Source organism: Sceloporus occidentalis, unplaced genomic scaffold, assembly GCF_023333645.1.
Source record: "Sceloporus occidentalis isolate IW3139 unplaced genomic scaffold, rSceOcc1.0.p SCAF_12, whole genome shotgun sequence".
NCBI lineage: Eukaryota > Metazoa > Chordata > Lepidosauria > Squamata > Phrynosomatidae > Sceloporus > Sceloporus occidentalis.
Window position 1 is genome coordinate 13,115,470 of NW_028316992.1, and position 22,074 is coordinate 13,137,543.

At 41.1% G+C, this 22,074-nt stretch overlaps 1 protein-coding gene across 2 annotated transcripts in view; it reads left to right on the forward strand.

Moving 5' to 3' along the window:
• Nucleotides 1–12,024, forward strand: part of ATP7B (ATPase copper transporting beta) — a 37,201-nt gene extending 25,177 nt beyond the window's left edge. For both annotated transcript variants that reach the window (XM_089477629.1, XM_089477628.1), the window contains 8 exons: nucleotides 693–878; nucleotides 2,962–3,139; nucleotides 3,982–4,128; nucleotides 4,811–4,953; nucleotides 6,177–6,380; nucleotides 6,480–6,597; nucleotides 7,606–7,708; nucleotides 10,939–12,024. In XM_089477629.1, the coding sequence (XP_089333755.1) occupies nucleotides 693–878; nucleotides 2,962–3,139; nucleotides 3,982–4,128; nucleotides 4,811–4,953; nucleotides 6,177–6,380; nucleotides 6,480–6,597; nucleotides 7,606–7,708; nucleotides 10,939–11,206 (1,347 nt within the window). In that variant the 3' untranslated portion in view covers nucleotides 11,207–12,024. The remainder of the gene's footprint in view (nucleotides 1–692; nucleotides 879–2,961; nucleotides 3,140–3,981; nucleotides 4,129–4,810; nucleotides 4,954–6,176; nucleotides 6,381–6,479; nucleotides 6,598–7,605; nucleotides 7,709–10,938) is intronic.
• The last annotated feature ends 10,050 nt before the right edge of the window (nucleotides 12,025–22,074 follow it).

Here is a 22,074-nt window from a genome sequence, read left to right on the forward strand (position 1 = left end):
GTTTTTAAAAAAGTGTTAAGGATGTGATGGTTTTAAGTTTCATTTACTGGGGATCAGCATCACCGAGGACAACAGAGATCATGAAAGACAGTTGCCCAATGAGCATGACCAGTTGGGGAGAAATGTTGAAGCTTCTAGATACTTCCACATGAGAGGCTGGGGTGCCACAGGCATGGAGAGAAACAAAGAGACTGGCCAACAGATATTTTGGAACTGATGGAGAGATGGAGAGGTGCAGCCTTCCTCACTCACTGTTGGATAGCTTAGTTGTAGGCTGGGCGGAGGAGTCCAGGTTTGCAGCTTCCCATGAACACCATCCGTATCATGAGTAGAATAGGGGTATTCATCTAATTGTGGGTTTGTGTTTATTCTAACCTCAGCAGAACCGTGCCGTCCCTAGGGTTGGTGTTACCCGGTGCAGTAACTCATGGTGTGACAACCCCCCCCCCCCCCCCCAATTGACCTCCTTCCATTTCCCACTATACAGAAGTTTGTGAGTTCAATCCCAGCCAGGGGCTACAGGTCGATTCAGCCTGGCATCCTTCTGAAGTCGTTAAAATGAGTACCCAGCTTGTTATGGGCAATTAGCGTACAGTTGCAAACTGCTTAGAGACCACTTAGTGCAATATGAAGTGGTATTTAAATGAAACTGCTGTTGCTATTGTTATTGCTGCCTGATTTGTTTCTTGCAGATAAAGACAGTGATGTTTGATAAAACTGGGACTATCACCTATGGAGTTCCAAAAGTCATGCGAGTCCTCTTGCTTGGAAATGCAGGAGCCTCTCTCTCTCTGAAAAAAGTACTTGCAGTTGTTGGCACTGCAGAAGCCAGCAGTGAACATCCTCTAGGAATGGCTATCACTAAATACTGCAAAGAGGTATGCCCTTTTCATCAGCATTTCATCCCAGTCCAGAAGGAAAGTTCTGCCAAATGTAGCCAATTGTGAAACTGTCAGAGCTTATCAAAGGCCATTTGAAGCATCTTATCTCCTATCTGAACATCAAGCAGGAGAATACCCTTAATGCTTGACATGGGCAGGAAATGTAGAGGCTGAATTTTTTGCTCCCAACGCACCTTGTGGATGCTGCCTGGTGAAAGGTGGTGCAGGAAAATGGTCCCTTCGATACTACAGATAACTGAAAGATGAGAGAAATGGGAAAGTCATGAGGCAACCTTCCCTGTCCCATTACCTGGTCTTCAGACACAGATAGCTCTAGCCCAAAACTATTGCCATTCTGCTGCCTGGTAGCAGCAGCCCCTTCAAAGCTTTGGCGGGAACCATGTTTAGCACCCGGGGACCACCTGAGGATAAGCATACTCCCAGCCATGTCGTGCCTGAAGCAAGTTCTCCCAGTCCAGCCATGCTAGTTTCCCAGGCCAAGCACTGTACTACAAAGCACCAGGCTATTGGGCCTCCAGCTTGAACTCAATAAATGTTCCTCCAAGCTGAGCAAAGCCTGGAACAAGAATCAGCCTCATGATAGACAGCTGCATAGTGAAGTAGTGGGCATGATTTGTCCCGCAACTCACTTTCATTTTGCTCAGAAGAATGTTTAAAGCCCAGAGGGAATAGAATACTGAATTTCTGAAAAGTGTTGTCAGCAATTAGAAATAAATAGAATATTTTATTGCTTGAGGAGGGGGAAATGAAAAGGGGGGTTTCTCAGTGTCTGAAAACCCCATGTAGAGACTTTCTCCTCAGTGCTTATTTGCAGGTCCCTGTAACCAATACTACAAAAGACTTGCTAGTATAACAAAGCGAGCAGGTGAAGGAGAGGTGTATCTACACTGCAGAATTCAAGCAGTTTGACACCACTTGAACTGCCAATTCAACTATCTACATGGCAGAATTCAAGCAGATTGACAACACTTTAACAGTCATAACTCCATCCTACAGAATCCTGGGATTTGTAGTTTGGTGAGATATTCAGCCTGGGCTGTCAGAGAGCTCTTGTGCCTTGTCAAACTACAAATGCCAGGATTCTGTAGGATAGAGTCATGACAGTTAAAGTGATGTCAAAATACTTTAATTCAGCAATTTGGATAACCCTAATTCCTCTTGGTGGGTATTTCCCAGACTTGGGCTAGGTTTGCCCATGTACAACTTGCCTGTCTAAACCAGCCACCCATCCCTGAGGGTCTATGATCCAAGTGTGTGCACACTTCACACTTCAGTGAGCATTTCACAGAACACAATGGATCAAGAAAACAATTCCTCCTTCCCTGTGCAATGAGATCTTGCACTGGATATGTAGACATGCCATACCATTCTTTCCCTCTAATAGGTCCAAGGCAGAACTACAGCCATGCTGGCTAGGGAAATATAGTCCCGAAAGGTAATTTTTCCAAGCACTGCTTCAACCCAGACTCCATCATTTGTTTATCCCTCTCATCCATGGTTCAGAAGGGCTAGCTGTTGCCTTAATAATAAAGTGAAGCCCAAGTGGGTTGATTCTCATGAGTGTTAATTTGGTACCATCCTTACTTTTAAATCTACTGTAATCTTCCAGAAAATGGAAAAACTCATCTGGGGGTAGTGTGAGGATGAATTATGACTTCACACTATGTACATTTTCTAGAAGAACCCATTTTCCTTCAGGATAAACTTGAAGAGAAGACTGACTGTAGAAAGTGTGATGAATGATGAATATGCTTTCTTAATGGGCTCACAACTAAAGTTATCTTTATTTCAAGTCAAATTAACATTACAGACTGGTTTTTAATACAGTTCAGAATAAAGAGTCAGAAATATGCTAGGAGCTTTACAAATATCTGTTAGAAATTCAAGACATGGGGCATGGCCCCTCCCAGCCCAGGAAACCAGGGGCCTTGGAAATATTTGTTCACATGTGTCACTAGTGAGACTCAGCATTTTGTTGTAGACAATCTTAATATGCACATAATATCTGCAACACTTTTGAAGAAGCAAAGGTTTATTTAAAATCCAATTTTTTTTGCAGGAGCTTGGCACAGAGATCCTAGGGTACTGCAAAGATTTTCATGCAGTTCCTGGATGTGGAATAAGCTGTAATGTCAGCAGCATTGAAATTGTGCTGGGTAAATCTGAGCAGCACTTTGGTGAGTCTGAAAGAAGTGCGACGCAGCAGAGTTTACAGCCTCTGATCTCAGACTTGAGAGGTAAGTAATACATTGAGGGGCTGCTGAATTAGTGGTTTGTGAATCACCAGGTCCCCAATCAATGGAGCAAGCTTGTTTTCTGCTGCTCCAGTGGATTCAAACTACAGGAGAAGAGATTCCACCTCAACATTAGGAGGAACTTCCTAACAGTAATAGCTGTTCAACAGTGGAACACACTCCCTCAAGTTGTGATAGAGTCTCCTTCTTTAGAAGTTTTTAAACAGAGGCTCGATGGCCATCTGCCACATACGGTGCATTGATTGTGAGTTCCTGTATGATGGGGTTGGACTGGATTACCCTTGTGGTCTCTTCCAACTCTGTGATTCTATTATTCTCGACCATTTTTATTGTCATAAAACCTTAAGATACTTCATGGGCTCAATTTTAAGAGTGTATAGTGTGTATTTCTTCTGAAAACAATGTATTTCATAAGAATCTTGTGATTTACATGCTCCACTAGAGAACTTTGGACACTGGTGCGTGTGTGTGCATGTGTGTATTTTACTCAGTGTGCTATTTAGAATTTATATGCCTATGTGCTTTAGGTACTGTCAGTCTATGAAAGACTGTCTGCTTCCAGGTGCCATAATTTTCAAAATGTCCTAAGTGTAAGTTAGCCAAAATAGGATGGGCCTTTATCACTAAAAAACAAAACCAAAACAAAGAAACAAAAAACAGCCCTGGTATTTCACCAGAGAGCAGCAGTCATTATGCTTTTTGGGCAGTAGTGGAATATTCCCACTGCCTATTAAGCAGGTTCTGTAAAACAGCTTTCCCTGTAATTTATGGAGATTCTTAAACAATTTTAAGTTTTCATGGAACTGTATTTCTGTATCTGACAGATGCAGACATCTCTCAGACTTATTCGGTGTTGATAGGAAATCGGGAATGGATGAGACGGAATGGCTTGCTCATCTCCAGTGATGTCCATGAAGCAATGACGAGCCATGAAATGAAAGGACACACAGCTGTTTTGGTGGCTATAGATGGTACTCTAAAGATATTTAAACATATTCTGTGTCCTTTGTAGCCACTGGGAGTCCAGCTTTGTTATATGGTAGGGTGGAACGAGGGTGGGCAACTGCAGAAGGTCTTTGGGCCAGTTTTGACTCCTGGGGCACTCTGAGGTGTACACCTGACTCATTATTTTTTAAAAAATCCAAATGAATAGACATGGCAAGTAGTTTCAGGGTGTTTTATGTTTTATTTTGCATTCTTGGAAATTGTGGGGGGTAGAGGAGTGCCAGCATCAAAAAGATTGTAAATCCACCATCTATGGAAAATCCCAGGAATGGCAAATAGCTTTTGGGGCCAGATTTTTTTGGGTGTGTGTGTGAAGAAACCTTGTTTAGAGTGGGCCATGGCCACAGGGGCTATATGCAAGAGAACAGGCCACACTTTGGTCACTGCCATAATTGGAAGGATAAAACAGCTGGATTGCTATAGATCTTGGGTGGCCAAAGCTGCTATGGTGGTGTTGGTCAGTTTTAAAGAAGTTAAAAATGTAAAAACAAGGTTGAGGAGGAATGCATATAGCATTCCTGTCTGGAGCCACTTGGTTTTGAATGTTAAATAAATAAGAAGGTGCCCCAATTGACTCAGATTTAAGAGTCAGCGTATAAATGTCACGTGTCAATATAAATAAATAAATGTTTGTGCTTACTTCTTCAGGTACACTTTGTAGCATGATTGCAATAGCAGACACAGTCAAACCAGAGGCAGCTCTAGCAATGCACATATTGCAGAATATGGGAGTGGATGTAGTGCTTATTACGGGGGACAACAGAAAAACAGCCAAAGCGATTGCAACTCAGGTATGCTTTCTGATTTGATAGAGACCATGAGAGAATGATCAGCCTTTTAATTAACCATCTGAATTGGGAGGCAGATCTATGTTTAGATATTATTTGAAGGTTCTCACTATGTATGCAAAAATAACTTTTATCTCAGAATTGTTTTTCCCATGGTGCGTCTTCAGCATAAGCTGAAAGCTGTGTATGGCATGCTGGCATATGCTGTGGGCACACTGTATATTAAAATACACATAAATTAAGTCTATACTTAAGTTAAATGTTTCTTTTCCAGAATTATGAGATTCTGGTAACAGAAAAAGACATTCCCATCCAACACAAAGTCCAGACTGGATTAAGTTGAAGTGTTACACATTGATCTGTTCTAGAGTTTAGTAATATTACCTTTTGAGACTACAACTCTCCCAGCCAGCAAAGCAATAGCTGTCCTGGTGCAAAGAAGAATGCTTCCAAGCTCTGGTCTATTCTAAAATAGTCAACTGACGTGACTTTTAGTGACAAGATTTTTTGTCTGGCTGAATTTAAGAGGTTAATCTCATATAGATCTTAATTTTTTAAAGTAATGCTTTCTATGTCCAGCTTTTCATTTCTCTCTTGACTGCAAAACTTTTGAGACAAAACATTTCTAAAAGGAAGGCTATGCCTCTGGTATTTTGGATTTGTGTCCACAGCTGAAATGTAAGTTGTCTTGCTCCTCTAAGCAGGAGCTGAGGGTAAGGAATGTGCATCTGTGTCATGTTGACCTTTGGAATGAATCACTCACTCTTCAGTGTATTCTAGTCTTGGTGTATATATGCAACCTCCAGATTTAAATATACAGTAATATAATGGGCCTGCCATATCTATGGGGTTTGGTTCCAGGACCCTGCATGGATAAAAAAAAACATGCTCCAGTGTGTTGGCATTCATGTTATTGCCATTTAATAATATGGGGTGATTGATCTGTAGCTAGTGGAATTTGTGGATCTGGAGCCCACAGATCTGGAGGGCCGACTGTATGTTACTGCCAAGTAAGAAAAGTGCTCTTCCTAAAGGCACCTGGTTGGCACCAAAGGAAACAAGATGCTGGATTAAATAGGTCTTTGGTTTGATTTAGAAGCAGGTACTGTATGTGTGCCCATCTCCAGTTTTCAAGATTTCCTTTTCTCCATTCTTCTAGGTTTCGCCACCCTTACCATTACTTTCTGTTTAATTTGTCCTAATGCAAAGTGTCCTTCTGCACTTAGGTTGGGATCAGAAAAGTATTTGCTGAGGTTCTTCCATCTCACAAAGTAGCCAAAGTCCAAGAACTCCAAACAGCAGGGAAGAGAGTTGCCATGGTTGGAGATGGGATCAATGACTCGCCAGCGTTGGCCAGGGCTGATGTTGGCATTGCTATTGGGACAGGCACAGATGTTGCCATAGAAGCAGCAGATGTTGTTCTCATTCGTGTGAGTCCATAATATATAACCCCCCCAGAACTTTTAGAATCCATAGATTATTACAAAAAATCATCTTGATTTCTTTGTCCCCTCCTCTTCTTTTTGTAGAATGATTTACTAGATGTGGTTGCAAGTATCCATCTTTCCAAGAGGACTGTAAAAAGAATACGGATAAATCTCATCTTGGCCTTAATATACAATCTCCTTGGCATACCGATAGCAGCAGGTGAGTAATGATTAGGATGGTTCACAAGTATTTGGCTTGAGTCTTGGGCAAGTGGGAGATTGGTTAACTGTTAAGAAACATCTCTAATAAGAGTATGTTGCCTACAGTCAGGGCCTTTTTAGGAGCAGGCACAGGGGACTATTGTTGTTAGCCTCAAATATGGCAGCTCACACATGGAGGGGGCAACATCAACATTGTCATTGTAGCATTGTCGCCAAGTCATTTCTCTCATAAGCCGACTAACTTGACTCTGGCACCCTTTCATAATAGTCAAGGAGGCCATGGGTTGAGGCCTTATATGAACATTTTTCACTGCCCCTCTAGTGTCTTAAAAAGGTACAGGTAGTAAATGACAGGGCAATGGCATAGCAACTTGACATTCCTTGTGAATTAGCCTTTGTGAGAAGGGTGAGAGAAAGAAGGGTGGAAGTGAAAGGACTGACATTTTAGTATCTAGTTCCTTTTGCCATTTGATTTGGAATGGTATGGGCCTGTTTGGTGGTGATGGTGATGTTCGGTTGTATTCTGCCTTTTCCTCAACAAGCAGGATTCAAGATGGCATACAAAAGTTAAAACAGGTACAAATAAAAAAATACATATTGGTAAAAAAACACAAAAAGATATTTTTGAAATGTAATTCAACTATCTACAGTTTTTTTTTAAAAAAAGTTAAAACATCAGAAGACCTTCCTGCTCATTTGGTAATCTACCTCTCCTAAGCCCTTCTATAACAGCCATAACTCAACCTTCTGGCTCTTTGTGCTATATCTGGCTTGCTTTGGAGCATGACAAATGAAAAGTCAGCTGATAAGTTTTGGGGAAAGTGCATCAGACTAATAGCTTCCTCCAATTGAAAGGGAAATTGGTAGGAGGTAAGGAAAGTATACTTGGGCTAAGAAGGGCTTCTCTTTAATACCTGAACTATTTTTTTCAGCTGCTTATAAAGATACTTACTCAAACAAATGCTCTGCATTTATTGTGTGTGTGTTGTGTGCTTTCTTATGGCAGGAGTATTTATGCCCATTGGAATTGTGTTACAACCATGGATGGGGTCAGCAGCCATGGCAGCCTCCTCAGTATCAGTATTGCTCTCTTCTCTGCAGCTCAAATTGTAAGTCTTGGTATGATTTTGGGGTACAGTAGCCAGTGTGCATAATTTCAGCTAAGAGAATTTTATGCAGACTTTCCATAAAGGGAATAATACAAACTCACTGATGGGCAGAACTGGTGGCAGGCAAGGAAGTCTTAAGAATTACAATAGGTGGAGATAAGCAGTTAACATTGAGAAGAGAAACATCAATGTCAGGCTGTAGCTTCATCTATCTTCATTTTTCCAGAATACCTCTGCCCTCAACTTAGTGTATATTGAGGATGGTGCATAGATGCATTGGGAATGATGCAGAGGATGGCCCCAAGCTGACAAAATGAATTTTAGGAGGGAGATGTTTAAGGTACAACATTTGGGCTGGGAAAAGAATCACATGCAGAAATATGAGAGAGGTGATCTCTGGCTTGACTGAGATACATGGGAAAGGGACCTAGAGGTCTAGGTGGATCATAAAAATAACATGAGTCAACAATGTGATGCAGCACCAAAAAAGAAAAAGGAAAAACAGTGCAGTTTAGACTGCGTTAACCAGAGTATAGTGTCCAGACCAAGGGAAATATTCTGCTTTGATCATACCTCACCTGCAGTATTGTGACTAACAGAAAAGAGTGATCAACATCTGAAAACCAAGCCTTGCAATTAATGATTGAAAGAACTAGGTATGTTTAGTCTAGAAGAGAGAAGGCTGAGAGGTGGTGTACTGTAATAGCCATCTTTAAATATTTCAAGGGATGTCACAGAAAATAGAAAGAGCTTATTTTCTGGTGCTCCAGAGGATAGGACCCACACCAATGGATTTGAATTATAACAAAAACATCCTAGTGGTAAGCTGTTTGATAGCAGAGTAGACTACCCATGAAGTTGGTGGAGTCTCCTTCATCTGAGCTTTTCAATTAGATGTTCATTTCTCATGGCTGATTTAGTGATGGATTCCTGCACTGACAGGGGGTTGGACTACATGGTTGGGATCCCTTCCAACTTTAAGATTCTGTCTGTTAGCATTGCTTAAGGAAGGATTAAGTCAATCCCAAATTCTTAGGTGAATGCTCTCTTAATTTTAGGCAACATCCTTCCTCCTGGATTGTCCCCCAATCCCCATCATTAGAACTGAAGTTGCCACTTAATCTCTACACCCACAAAGTTTTGCATTCTTGTGGATAGTTTCACACAGAGACTGCTTATATAGGTCTGTCCCTAGATTTTCCGCTCCACTCCATGCTTCTGAGGAAATAAGCTGATGCTACCAACTTCTCTTGTTGTCTCAGAGGTGCGATAAGATCCCTTTGCATTCTGATTTTCCAGACTAACAGGGATATGTCTTTGAATTCTCCCTCTTAATCTCTGCATAAGATGATTCCCTAATCAAGAGCTGGGCAAACATGATGCTTGTTGGATCTACTTTATGTTCTTTTCCCTTGGAACCCTAGGTTCTACGTCTTTTTCACTGAAAAATTAAATAAATCTGAACCTAGGTATTTCTTTTGAGTGTTAAAACTGAATAAGGCTCACATCCTTTCCCCACAAAGGTCAACTAGCCTAACTATTCTTGATTTCAGCAGTTGATCAAAGTCAAAAGATAAGTTTTAGTGATTGTTAAACAATCAAAACTTAAAGGCAATCCACTAGAAATCAACCAGTGATCTATCTATAGTCCAAATCCACCTTCTCTCTGCCCGTGATCTAGTCTACAAGATGTGGGACTGGATCCTGCATAGTTGTACAACAAGATCTAATTACTGTTTCCCTCTTCTCCCCCTTTCCATTTTGGAAAGGGATGTGCACTAACATTGAGGGAAGAAAAATGGTGGCAGTCTGAATTTAAAACAAACACACAAATTTCACTAGAGCTCCTGGTTTTCCATTCAAACATTTAATTGCTCAAAATCTAAAGCTACATGCACCCAAACCACAATATAGTTTTTTTTTAACCTACCAGACTGTGAGAACTTTACATTTGAAACAGAATTTACCAGCCATATTTGTTCCACTTAGAGGCATCTTTCAAATTATTTTGTTCATTATGAAGTTGAAGGCTTTCATGGCTGGCATCTATAGTTTTTAGTGAGTTTTTCAGGCTATGTGGCCTTGTTCTGGAAGAGTTTATTCCAGACATTCCCCCAGCACCTCTGGCTAGCATCCTCAGAGAATGCTGGCATGGAAGTGAGTGAAGACAAACAACTACCCAAAGTGAAGGTATTTTTACTATATATCAAAGGAGTCACAGACAGAATATGGAATGTGATGAGGAAACACAACCTCCAAATGATCTACAGACCAACCAAGAAAATCCAGCAAATGCTGCGCTCAGTGAAGGACAGGAGAGACCTTCTCACGGCTGCAGTAGTTTACCGCATACGATGCAGCTGCATACAAGTCCACATAGGGACCACCAAACATAGTGTTCAAACACGAATGGAGGAACACGAGAGACACTGCAGACTGGGTCAGCCAGAAAAATCAACAGTAGCAGAACACATTATAAACCACCCTGGGCATGAAATGCTATTTGAAAACACTGAAATTCTGGACCATCCCAACAACTACCAGGTCAGAATGCACATGAAGCCCTTGAAATCCACAAACACCTAGACAACTTCAACAGGAAAGATGAAACCCTTCAAGTAAACAAACTTTGGCTACCAGTCCTGAAAAACACCAAAATCAAGACCCAGCAAGGGCAAATGATAACTACCCAGGGTCAAGGGGGTTTCCCAGCAGATGATGGATCAGAAATTAAATAGACACCCTGAGGCCTTACCATTCAACAACAGGTCAACACAAAGATTAACATGTAAATCACTCTCAACCAAGGGTCACACAGTATATATACCCCACTCACATCCATGCCAGCATACTCTGAAGATGCCAGCCACAGATGCTGGTGAAACATCAGGAATAAACTCTTTCAGAACACGGCCTCATAGCCCAAAAAACCCACAAAAACTATTTTGTTCATTCCTTATTAGAGTTATATTAAAGAAAACAGAATGACTTCAAACATAAGTGGGTCATTAAGAGGATACATTATTTCTTTTGTTGATAGGTTTGCAGACAAAGGCAATTTTTGTATAGCCCCAGTGCTTTCTGCCACTGGGAAGGCTTATTTTAAAAGCCATAAGGCCACTCACTACTTACCGGTGACAAGTAGTCACTGCAGTGGCCCCTGTTATTTGGAGAACAATTCTTTGAGCCTTTAACATTTTGTAATATGTGTGTTTCTCTGCTTTCTGCAGCTATAAAAAGCCTGATATGGAAAGATATGAAGCACAAGCTCATGGGCGCATGAAGCCACTGACTCCTTCCCAAGTTAGTGTCCATATTGGAATGGATGACAGGAGACGAGACCATCCCAAGGCAGACTCTTGGGATGATATCAGTCAAGTCTCCCTTTGCTCGTTGTCTTCAGACAGACTGTCAAGGCACATGAGGGATTCTCTAAGGAACGAAGCAGACAATTGGTCACTGCTCACAAACAGCCAAGATGAAGATCAGTATATTTAAGGATGCCATGCTCTGCAGCTGATCTACAATGATGAGAGACATGACTACCTTACTTTGTGGCTGTTTCTCCACAACAGACTTGGGGTTTTATACTCAGCTCCCAGAACACATGTTGTGAGTATGTGTGTTTTGTGCGATCTGATTAGAACAGAGGAAGCTGTCTTGAAGTAATCCAAGCATCTGAGCTGCTTCTTAGGTCTCTGTATAATGACATGTCGTATTCAAGGTGGGGACATCAAAGATGGCAGCCTGAACCTCAATCTGTGTACCAAATGCTTTCCAAAGATACTAATATGGATTAATTTTGTAAGAGATGAAACCTTGTGAACAGAAGGTGCTGCAGGTTTACTGAGAGAAGTCCGATGTTTGCTGGTTTGTGTTATAACAACTTGAACTGCTTATAAGCATAGGGACAAAGTGTATGTCCGAGATGACTAATCAGGATGTTTCTTCTTAATAGCACAAATAGTATAACATGAAACAGAAATGAATGGTTGCAAGGACAAGGCCCTTCTTCCTTAACTGAGAATGTGACTGTTTTAGAAATTAATTTTTTTTCTACAACTATATAAAATAGGTTGAAATTGCTTAAACATGCTACTTCTGTTTTGTACAAGGGCAAATAAAGGTGCTAATACAGAACTTCTTGCTCGTTCACATGGTACCCACTGGCTATAATGCAGGAACAATTTTACCACTGTATCAAAACTTCATTGGGCAAGATTTGTTTCTTCCTTTTAATGCTAAACCGTGAGTTCTTGTGTTTAACCCATGATCTGGAGACATGGAAATGTCTAATAATCTTTAGAAGGATGAGTCTGAACATTTGCAATATGGAAAGTGAAAACAGCTGCACACAGTGTGGCGGTTCAACTTCTTTATCCCACCACTTTTCTCACCGGATGTAAGATTCTGCCTAAATATCTGCTGCTACTACATGTGAGGATTGTTATCAACCTCACTGCAATCTCCAAGAGTAAAGAGTTTCCTTTATTCCCACCTCAGCCGCCAATGTAAGGACTTCCTGTCCCACCTGTGTGAAGGGCAACTATGGATGGCCTCAAGATTCCTGGGTGAGATATTATACAGCATCTATCCCCATAGGACACATGACTCATTCTAATGGAATAGCTGTTTTATATTATTATTTTTCTATTTAATAAACAGTAAATATATTGCAGACTGCATCTGTGAAAGAAGAGGAGAAAGGTGATGAGGGAGAGCAAAAAGAGGGCTAACATTAAATAGCTATCCTACTGGGAAATCTAAACAGCTATACATTTTTTGCTTCTTCACAGATCTGATGAACCTGGGGGGCCTAATAGATCCTAAAGAGATTAAGTCTGCCAAATTGCAATATCAGGAGCCTCTGTATTAGGCAGTTTTCAGTTTCAGGGTTTTAATAAACCCTTAGCAGTTCTGTTTTAATTGAGAAATATTGGCCTGTTACAGACTGCCAAAATAAAGCTGCTTTGGGTCTCTTTGGAGGCATGCTATTTAAATGATGCATGGGTCCTACGAGTCCGGAGGTCGCGCCAAAGCCACACTCCATTCCTAAGCACTGGAGTGCAGCTTTGGTGCAGCTTCCGGATTCTTAGGATGCATGCATCATTTAAACAGCATACCTCCAAAGAGACCCGAAGCAGCTTTATTTTGGCAGTCTGTAACAGGCCATAGTTTTTGAAATCTGTTGTGTATGCATAGGATTGCCAAGTGTCCCTTACTATAAGGGATGTCCCCTATTTAGAAAGCTTTTTTAAAATATATAGACTGAATAAAATGCCTCCAAATCCTGTATGTTGGGGTGTGGACCCTTCATAAAGGCAAAACTAATTTGTAAATGTGGACAAAGTGTTAATTTTTCCGAGGAACACATGGTTAGGTTAACTGAAATCAATACTTGCATTTGGTATTTAGGTAGAACACAAACTTATATCTACATCATGACTGTCGAACCCTGTCATTAATATGTCATTATTTTCAACTGTGCATTATTGCTGTTTTGAAAACGTGGCAACATTATGTGTGCATGAAGAAAAACACCCCTTTGACAGTATGCAATGAAAAGTATTGGCTTCTAAATCTGACATTCAAAAAGAAACAAGCAGCTGAAGAAAGGTGCCATAGTGAATGTGTTGTTTTCTACTTTATCAGACAAATAAACTTGTATCTGTCTTTCTCGACAGGTGTGTTAATCCAGGATTGCTAAACTGTTTAGTGACTAAATTTCTGAACCAACACATAAACTTCAGATGAATAAGGGTGAAATGAAAACACAGAAAAATCCTAACTAGGAAGGGCTTACCAGACCAAAAAAAGTTTTCTAGTGCTAGTGATTGTTTAAGAAAATGTTTTTGTAAAGTGCCTCCTTTCTACTTTTCCTCTCTCTCTCACACACACACTCCCCTTCACTCTCTAAATGGCTGCTTCTCCCAGTCAAAAACAGCAATGGCTATTTTATTTCACCTAAAGAGTTTAAAATTTAAACCTAAGAAAGATGAGAAAACGCTTCTCTAATCTCACAAATGCATGCACATACATGACTTCAGAATAGTTAAAATGAATTAAGTCTCGGAAAAATCTCACAAACACACACATACTCATGCCCAAGAAACTCCAAAAGAAAGAAATGAAGAAGAAAATCCTTTATCTTCTGTATTAACTACACATAAATAATGCATACACATGCACAGCTCTCAACAATCTTCTCATATTCATCTCTCTACAGTGCCCTGTAGAAGGATGAACTCCGTCCTTTGACTTTTCCACATTTTATTGTGTTGCATCTGAAATTAAAATGGATTTGAGTGGCATTACTTACTACCCATTGATAGACATATGTTGCTCAAGATAGGGAAAGTGCAAAATAGTTTTACTGGGAGCTGTAGTCCGATAAGTAATATTTCCAAGCTCTAACCAATATCACTGTTTGGATGGAACCTGATTAGGGCTGCATCCACACCACAGAAATAATCCAGTTTGACACCACTTTAACTGCCATGGCTCTATGCTGTGGAATTCTGGGAATTGTAGTTGAATTGTAGTTGGTTGTCGTTGGATGCAGCCTTAGTCAGAAAGAACTTCTGCCTGATGCTACAGGATGACATTACAGCAACCAGGAAGCATATTTTTAAAAGGCAATGACCAAAGAGTTTCAAATAATGGCTCTGAAATTACACAGTATTTAGATGAAAGTTTAGGAAATCTGTGAAGTATGATTCCAGTAGATCAGTGCTGCTGTTCTCAGCAAGGCTTGAACCACTCTTCCCCGCCATGACTCTTCATGTGGTGATGATTTTAAAAAATCTAAAACATGTACAGTTGTCCCTTCTTATACACAGATTTTTTTATACACGGCTTCAAGCATCCATGGTTTGAAAATGTTCCAAAAAAGTGTAAATTTCAAATATCAAACCTTGATTTTCCATTTTTTATAAGGGGCACCATTTTTCTCTGCCATTATATTTAATGGGACTTGAGCATCCATAGATTTTGTTATCCACGGGGAATCTTGGAACCAAACCCCAGCGTATAACAAGGGTCCACGGTACTACCAGTATTTTGTTGTGTTGTAAATCTGTCAGCACACTGCAGGGAACAATTTCACAATATAGACAGAGTTTTTAGTTAATGCAATCAAACATTTTTTTAAAAAAACCTGAAATGCTTGAAAAAATCTGGGTATAATTTAGCAAAGCAATGAAGCTTGCCAGACATGAATGAACTGTTTCAGGAAAACTGTGCTAAAATGTGGCTTCGTTTCTTTTTTTCAACCATACAACCTTTTATCAACTCTCTCTCTTGGATAAAAGAGAAGCATAAATCCAGATGGGTTCAAATATTTAGTTCAAGCAGAGCTGATGAAAGTTATTTGTGGACTACATCTCTCAGAATTCAGAACCAGCATGGCCACTTGTGGCAGAATTTTGGCAACTATAATTATCATTATCATTATTCCAAGTTTGCAGACAAGTAATTGTAGTTATAATTGATCAAAGTAATCTGATAGTCTGATGTAGTATGTGTAATGTGCCGCAGTATGAGATGTGAAACAGGGAGAGATGTGACAGATTTCATATCAATGTAACTTTACTGACAGCTCAAATCCTCTGTTTCAACATTTGCCTAAAACTATGGCTCAAGGAAACTTACAAATCAAAATAAATACAGTGAGCCCTTGGTATCTGCAGAGGTTTGGTTCCAGGCCCCCCTGTGGATACCAAAATCAATGGATGCCCAAGTCGCATTAAATACAATGGGGTAATAAAATGGGGTCCCTTATATAAAGTAGCAAAATCACCGATTGCTTTCTGGAATTTACATCTTTTTGGAATAATTTCAAGCTGTGGATGGTTAAATCTGTGGATAAAGAATCCACGGACATGGAGGGCCGACTGTACAATGTGGCTAAAACATACCAAAACCTAGTCCCTCCGTATCCACTGATTCTTTATCCACTGATTCAACCATCCACAGGTTGAAATTATTCCAAAAAGATACAAATTCCAAAAAGCAAACCTTGATTTTTGCCATTTTATGTGAGGAACATGATTCTACTGTGCCGCTGCATTTAATGGAACTCCAGCATCCACCAATTTTGGTATCCACAGGGGGTCCTGGAACCAAACCCCAGTGGATACCAAGGGCCCACTGTATTATTGAATGTCAATAACATTAAAAAGAATCTAAAATGTGCAATAAAAAATAAAAAGCAGCTTAAAAACAGTATAAACAATAGGGTATAGTACAGCACCCTATTAATAATAATAATAAAAAAAGCTTGCCAGAATACAAGTCTTTCCCTGCCCAAAAGGAGGATGGGAAGGGTCGGGTGACCAGATGTCCTCCTTTTCCAGGACATGCCCTACATTTAAGCCTTCTGCCCAGGAGTGATTCCACAATGTCCTCCATTTTGAGAATCAGAAGCATGAATTTATATTAGCGTTTTAGCCTTTGTAATGTCCTACATTTATCTTGAATGTCCTACATTTTGGAACACCTTGTCTTCCTTTGCGGTTATGGCATCTGGTCACACTGGGAAGGAGACAGTCTAACCCTAGACAGCTCCTAAGACCTAGGAAGACAGTTCCTGAGCAATAGGAACATCCACCAAGAAGGTCCTCTTTTTGTGCTCACCAGACATGCTTTTGAGGGTGTTGGGGCTTCCCCTGAAGATCTGTGCACCAAGGCAATCTCAGATGGGAAGACATGGTCTGCCAGATAATCTGGATTTAAAACTGTCCACCAACAGATCTATTTGAAAAAGAGCAAACACGGACTGGGAGACATAAATTCAGAAAGGGATTGTTTATATCCAATAAGATGAGCATTTTGGAGAACTGGACAGAATAGTCTTAGGTTGTGGTCTTTCTTAATTTCTTAATCACCATACTAAAATAGAATTGTTGTTGTGTGCCTTCAAGTCATTTCTGACCCTAAGGCGAACAGCTCAAGGGGAGTTTGTGATTTGTTCAGAGAAGTTTTGTTTTTGCCTACCTTTGAGGCTGAGAGAATGTGACTTGCCCAAGGTCATCCAGTGGGTTCCCATGGCTGAGCAGGCATTCAAACCCTGGTTTCCCAGAGTTGTACTCCATCACTCAAACCACTAAACCACACTGGTTCTTTGCACCAAAACAGAGACTGACGTCTCCTCAACAGTGTAGACTATGTTGTGGCATCCGCACTGCAGAAATAATGCAGTTTGACCCTGCTTTAACTGCCTTGGCTCCTTCCTATAGAATCCTGGATTTGTAGTTCTTTGTGGCACCATAACTCTCTTGACAGAGAAGGCTAAACATCTCACAAAACTCCAAATCCCAGAATTCCATAGCACTGAGCCATAGCTATTAAAGCGATGTCAAGGGCATTAATTCAGCAGTGTAGATGCAGCCTAAGTTAGCTAGTGAGTGAGAGTGAAATATTTGTTAAATTAATTGTTTTGCTATGTTCATCTTCTGTTAATAAAGTATTGTTTTTGTATCATACGCTTTTGGTCTCCGAATACTAGTTATATAAAGACTCGATTCATATGGTGTGTGTGGTGGCAACACTGAATTTGGGACCACTTTGTGAGTATATGCCTATCTGCCTTCAAGTTACCTGTCCGCATGGCAAGCCCATGAATTTCATAGTTTTCTTAGGTACAAAACGCAGTGTTTTAACTGCCATGGCTTAGTCTATGGAATCCTTCGAATTGTAGTTTATTGTGGCCCAGAGCTCTCTGACAAAGAAGGCTAAATATCTCACAAAACTACAGTTCCCTGAATTTCCTCGCCCTGAGCCAGGGCAGTTAAAGTGGTCTCAGACTGGATTATTTCTGCAGTGTGTTTGGACCATAGACAAGGAATACTGGGAGATGGATTTGGCAGTTCCTTCCTCTGAAATATAGCATACAGCACTTGGTAGATATTGATGGACTCCCATCCAATTACTAAACATGGCTGATCCTGCTTAGCATCCAAGAACGGATGGGATCTGGTACTTTTAGAGTTTTAAGGCCCGGGACACCTTTACCTTTTGCCTTTACCTTTTATCAGTGTTGAGATTTCTCCCCTATGTGAACATTGAATACAATTTCTCAAATTGCCACCAGAGAGCAATATAGGAAGAATGATTTTCATGGTTTCTTTTAGATTAGAGCCTGACAAACTACAGTTGGTGCATGATCTGTCTGTCCCACAAGAGCTTTTCATCCAGGCTTTGAATATCAGATACTGGTACTATTGTGTGCCTTCAAGTAATTTCTGGTTTATGGCAGCCTTAAGGCAAAGCTATCATGGGGTTTTCATGACAAGATTTGTTCAGAGGGAGTTTGCCTTTGATGTCCTCTGAGCAGGGACATAGTTAGGATTTTAGGAAGGGGGGGGGTCCAGACTAAGTGCCACCATTATAATGGGGCTTGGGTGCGGCGGTGCAGCAGCACACACCATTCATTTTTCTCATGGAAGGGGGGGTCCGGACCTCAAGAATCCCCCCCTTGGCTACGTCCCTGCTCTGAGGCTGAGAGAATGTGACTTGCCTGTGGGTTTCCATGCTCAAGAAATTATTCAAACCCTGATCACCACAATCATAGTGCAACTCTCAAACCACTACACCATGCTGACTCCCTCAACAGCCCACCTTTTTAAAGAGGATGAACAGACCAAACTATCTCCAAAACTTCCATCATGTCCTTTTTCAAAGTTCACCCAGCAAACCACAGTGGCATAGTTGGGACACTGAGAAATTTGCAATACATTCAAGTCTTGCTTTGAGGCTGATTGTCTCAACAACAGAGACCCAGTGTAGTTGAGATGACAACAGAAGCCCATCTTGGGTTGCTCTTTGTTTCTAGGGCAATGCTGGTTGATGCATTTGTGTCCTGGTGAGTTGAAAGGCAGATCTGGGGATAGGGATTAAGCCTGCGCTAAGGTGCAGTTACACTCCCTCTGAAAATGCAGGTTTGAAATGTGGGTGTACTCTTGGAGTTATGACTAAACCTGGAAGATAGGGGTTCAGCAATGGGCAGGAATATATTGGCACATTTAGACTTGTGCACCAGCTGCACTTGATCCTAGCAACATCAGATCTAGCCATGGTGACAAACGTCTTTGTTGCATCCTGTTTGGATTACTGTGACACAGGAACTGTCTTTGAAGTGTGTTCAGAAAGGGTTTTTTTTGGTGGGGTTTTTGGGCTAGGTGGCTGTGTTCGACTTCACAGTGTTCAGAAACTTCATCAAGTCCAAAGGATCTGCATCCGGATTGTTAGCTAGGCTGCATTCATTCCCTTGTTGAAACAGCTCCATTGGCTGCCAGTGTGTTAATGGACACAATTCCAAGTTCTGGTTATAACCTATAAAGCCCTACTGTACAGCTCAGGTCCAGGTTATCTGAAGAACTATATTCTCTGGAACACTCTTTCTAGAAAAGCTAGACTGGTAACCTCCCTGCTAACTTTTTATAAACACGTGAAGCCTTGTTTTGGCAGGCCTTTGATGGTCAATTGCTCCACAGAAAGGGGCTCTCCGAACGTACTGTACTGTTTATTTGTATTTTTTAAATTGTTTTAAATTGTTTTTAATTCTATTGTTAGCTCAATTACATTTTGTATGAGATAAATTTTAAAGCTGTATTAACCTTTGTAAAATGCCTTTTGTCCCAGATTGGGAAAAAGGTGTGATGCTGCTGCTGCTGCAACAGCTAATAATAATACAGTCGGCCCTCCATATCCACGGGTTTTGCATCCATGGATTCAACCAACCACTTCGCAAAAATATATATTTTCTAAAAAAAAAAATCCTCCCATTGTTCACCATTTTATATAATGGACACTATTTTACTACACTATTGTATATAATGGGATTGAGCATCCATGGATTTTGGTATCCATGGGGGATCTTGGAACCAAACCACAGTGGATACCAAGGGCCCACTGTACTATTCTGGCAAGAATATAATAGAGTAAATATTTATTATGATCATGGACTAGCACAAGGAGTTCCGGCAAGAAGCCACCACAACCAGTTAGGAGGCCAAGGGTAGAGAATATAAAACTCCCTAGATGTAGTTGGATCTGTCACCCCTGGCCATTATAACCACAGATGGAAGGTGATGGAAATTGCAGCTCAGTGTCTAGACAGCTAAATGTTCCACTTTCTTACAATAGGTGACATATTCTTGGGGGTGTTCAGACCAGCTCATTACATGATTTTCTACAACCAAATTCATGCTCACCTTTGGGAAACATCACCTGATTTTGGCTAATGTTGGACCAAGGAGGCAACCAAAGTGTTTGTCTGGACAGGAATAGAAAACCTCTAATGATGAGAGGGTTAAAAGGCATAGTTCTGTAACTACTTGGATCTCCTCCTTCCCTGCACAAGGCCATAGGTAGCAATGGGTTACAAGCGACTGGGCCCAAGTCACAGCAGTGTGGTGCTGGCCCCTTGATCATGGTTGTGGGTGGCAAAGACTCAGGTTTGGAACTGTACCTCAAAATTCAGAAAGATGGGCTGGCCAAGGCATCCCCCACACAGGGGCTTATGGCTCTCCCATCCTGGAGTGAGTTTTTGATTTCTGTTATGATTTGTTCCTTTCCTTACAATAATGTGTGTGCTATTTTAAGCTCTCTGCAATGCAGCTACAGCATTGAAATGAAGAATGTTAAGAACAACCCTGCTTGATGGGAACTGGCTTATTAAATATATACTGCTACAGATATATAAGAGAGAGTGGAGACAACTTAATTATAGTGATTATACAAAGATGCATTCTGCTGGGGCCTGCCAGTAGCTTGTGTGTAGCATCTCTCCTCATCCTCATCCCTCCCCTTGCCTTTTGTAGAGCAGTATGGTTGTGGAGGTGGAAGAAAAGGACTCGTGACGGCACATTTAAATGGCATCAAGACTGACGGTGTTCTCTTAAGCCCCCTTTTTAAAATGATTGTCAGATACGGAAGTGACCAAAAGTCCATCAGACCTCCACACCTCTGCTTGTGCTTTGGCACCAGGAGTGCCCGACTCCAGTTTTCAGAGTGGATCCTTGGGCCACACAATAAGGACCCAGAAGGGGGCAGCCATTAGTGGCAGGTGAATGTTTGCAATAGTGAGAAACTGTACAAAACCAAGCAGTGACCAGACAGCTAAGCCTTTAGTTCCCACCAACCCCATTTGAACCTTTTCCCAGAATGAGAGTGACAGTTACCTTGTAAGTAGCATATATGTTACTCCAGTGTCCTTATTGGTCATGTGGCCCCAAAAGTGTTATTCAGTCTGGTAAATCTGATTTCCCCTCCTTCCCCAAAAGTATTTAGGTCAAGGTGAGCTGCCAGCCATAGCACTTTCTTTTATGGCTCACTGCCACATAGCTGCTGCTTTCGTATAGGGACAGACTTTGTCCCAGATCTAATCCTAACACTATCAATTTTGTAATGACAATAGTATTTCTTCAGCTTTGGCTTTCATAAGCAAGTATGTTAATTCCTCCTTTCTTAAAAGCATTGAGCATTTTCTGATTTTTTGAAAGGGCAAGTGTGCCTTGGTATAATTTGCTGTTAATGTTGATTTGAATAATAGGCAGCTTGAAAGGTGCTGTTCTAGATGTTGAAAGAATTCAGATCCTATTTGCCTTAGCAAATCTGGCTAACGGTGACGGACCAAATTGTTGTTGTTGTTGATTATGATGTTGTTGTTGAGTGCCTTCAACTCATTTCCAACTTATGGTAACCTTAAGGCAAACCTATCATGGGGGTTTCTTGGCAAGATTTCTTCAAAGGAGGCTTGTCATTGTCATCTTTTGAGGCTGAGAGAGTGTGACTTGCCCAAGGTTGCCCAATGAGTTTCCATGGCCGAGTTGGGATTCAAACCCTGGTCTCCAGATTCCTAGTCCAGCGTCCAAACCACTACACATGCTGGCTCTCAGAGGACCGAGTATGGAAGTAATCGTTCATCAGTATCTGGAGGGCCATAGTTGCACCAGCCGAAGGACTCAGAAGTGCCCATCCCTGACTCTGCTGTGCCAACCTGGCTGCCATCATCGCAGCTGCCTTCACTTCATCTTTACTCACATGGACAGATTTGCCCAGAGGGTGGGCAACTGTGACACTTCCAAAGACGAGCTAATTTGGGCCAGCCTGCCACCCACTGTCAACTGTCTGTTTCAGAGTACCCAAAATGTTGACATTTAGCATTGCAACTGGGTGATCTGATATGGTGGCCAGCCAGCAATGAGCAGAGCCAAACGTCATTTCAATTTCCAAGCAGAAGCGATGCTACCATGTGATGCTAACAAGCCATGTGTTCTATGTTTGTGTTTTAATTTAATGTGTTTAAAATAATTTTATGTGTTTTAATCTATGTTGCACCCACCTTGAACCTTGAGGGGTGGCAG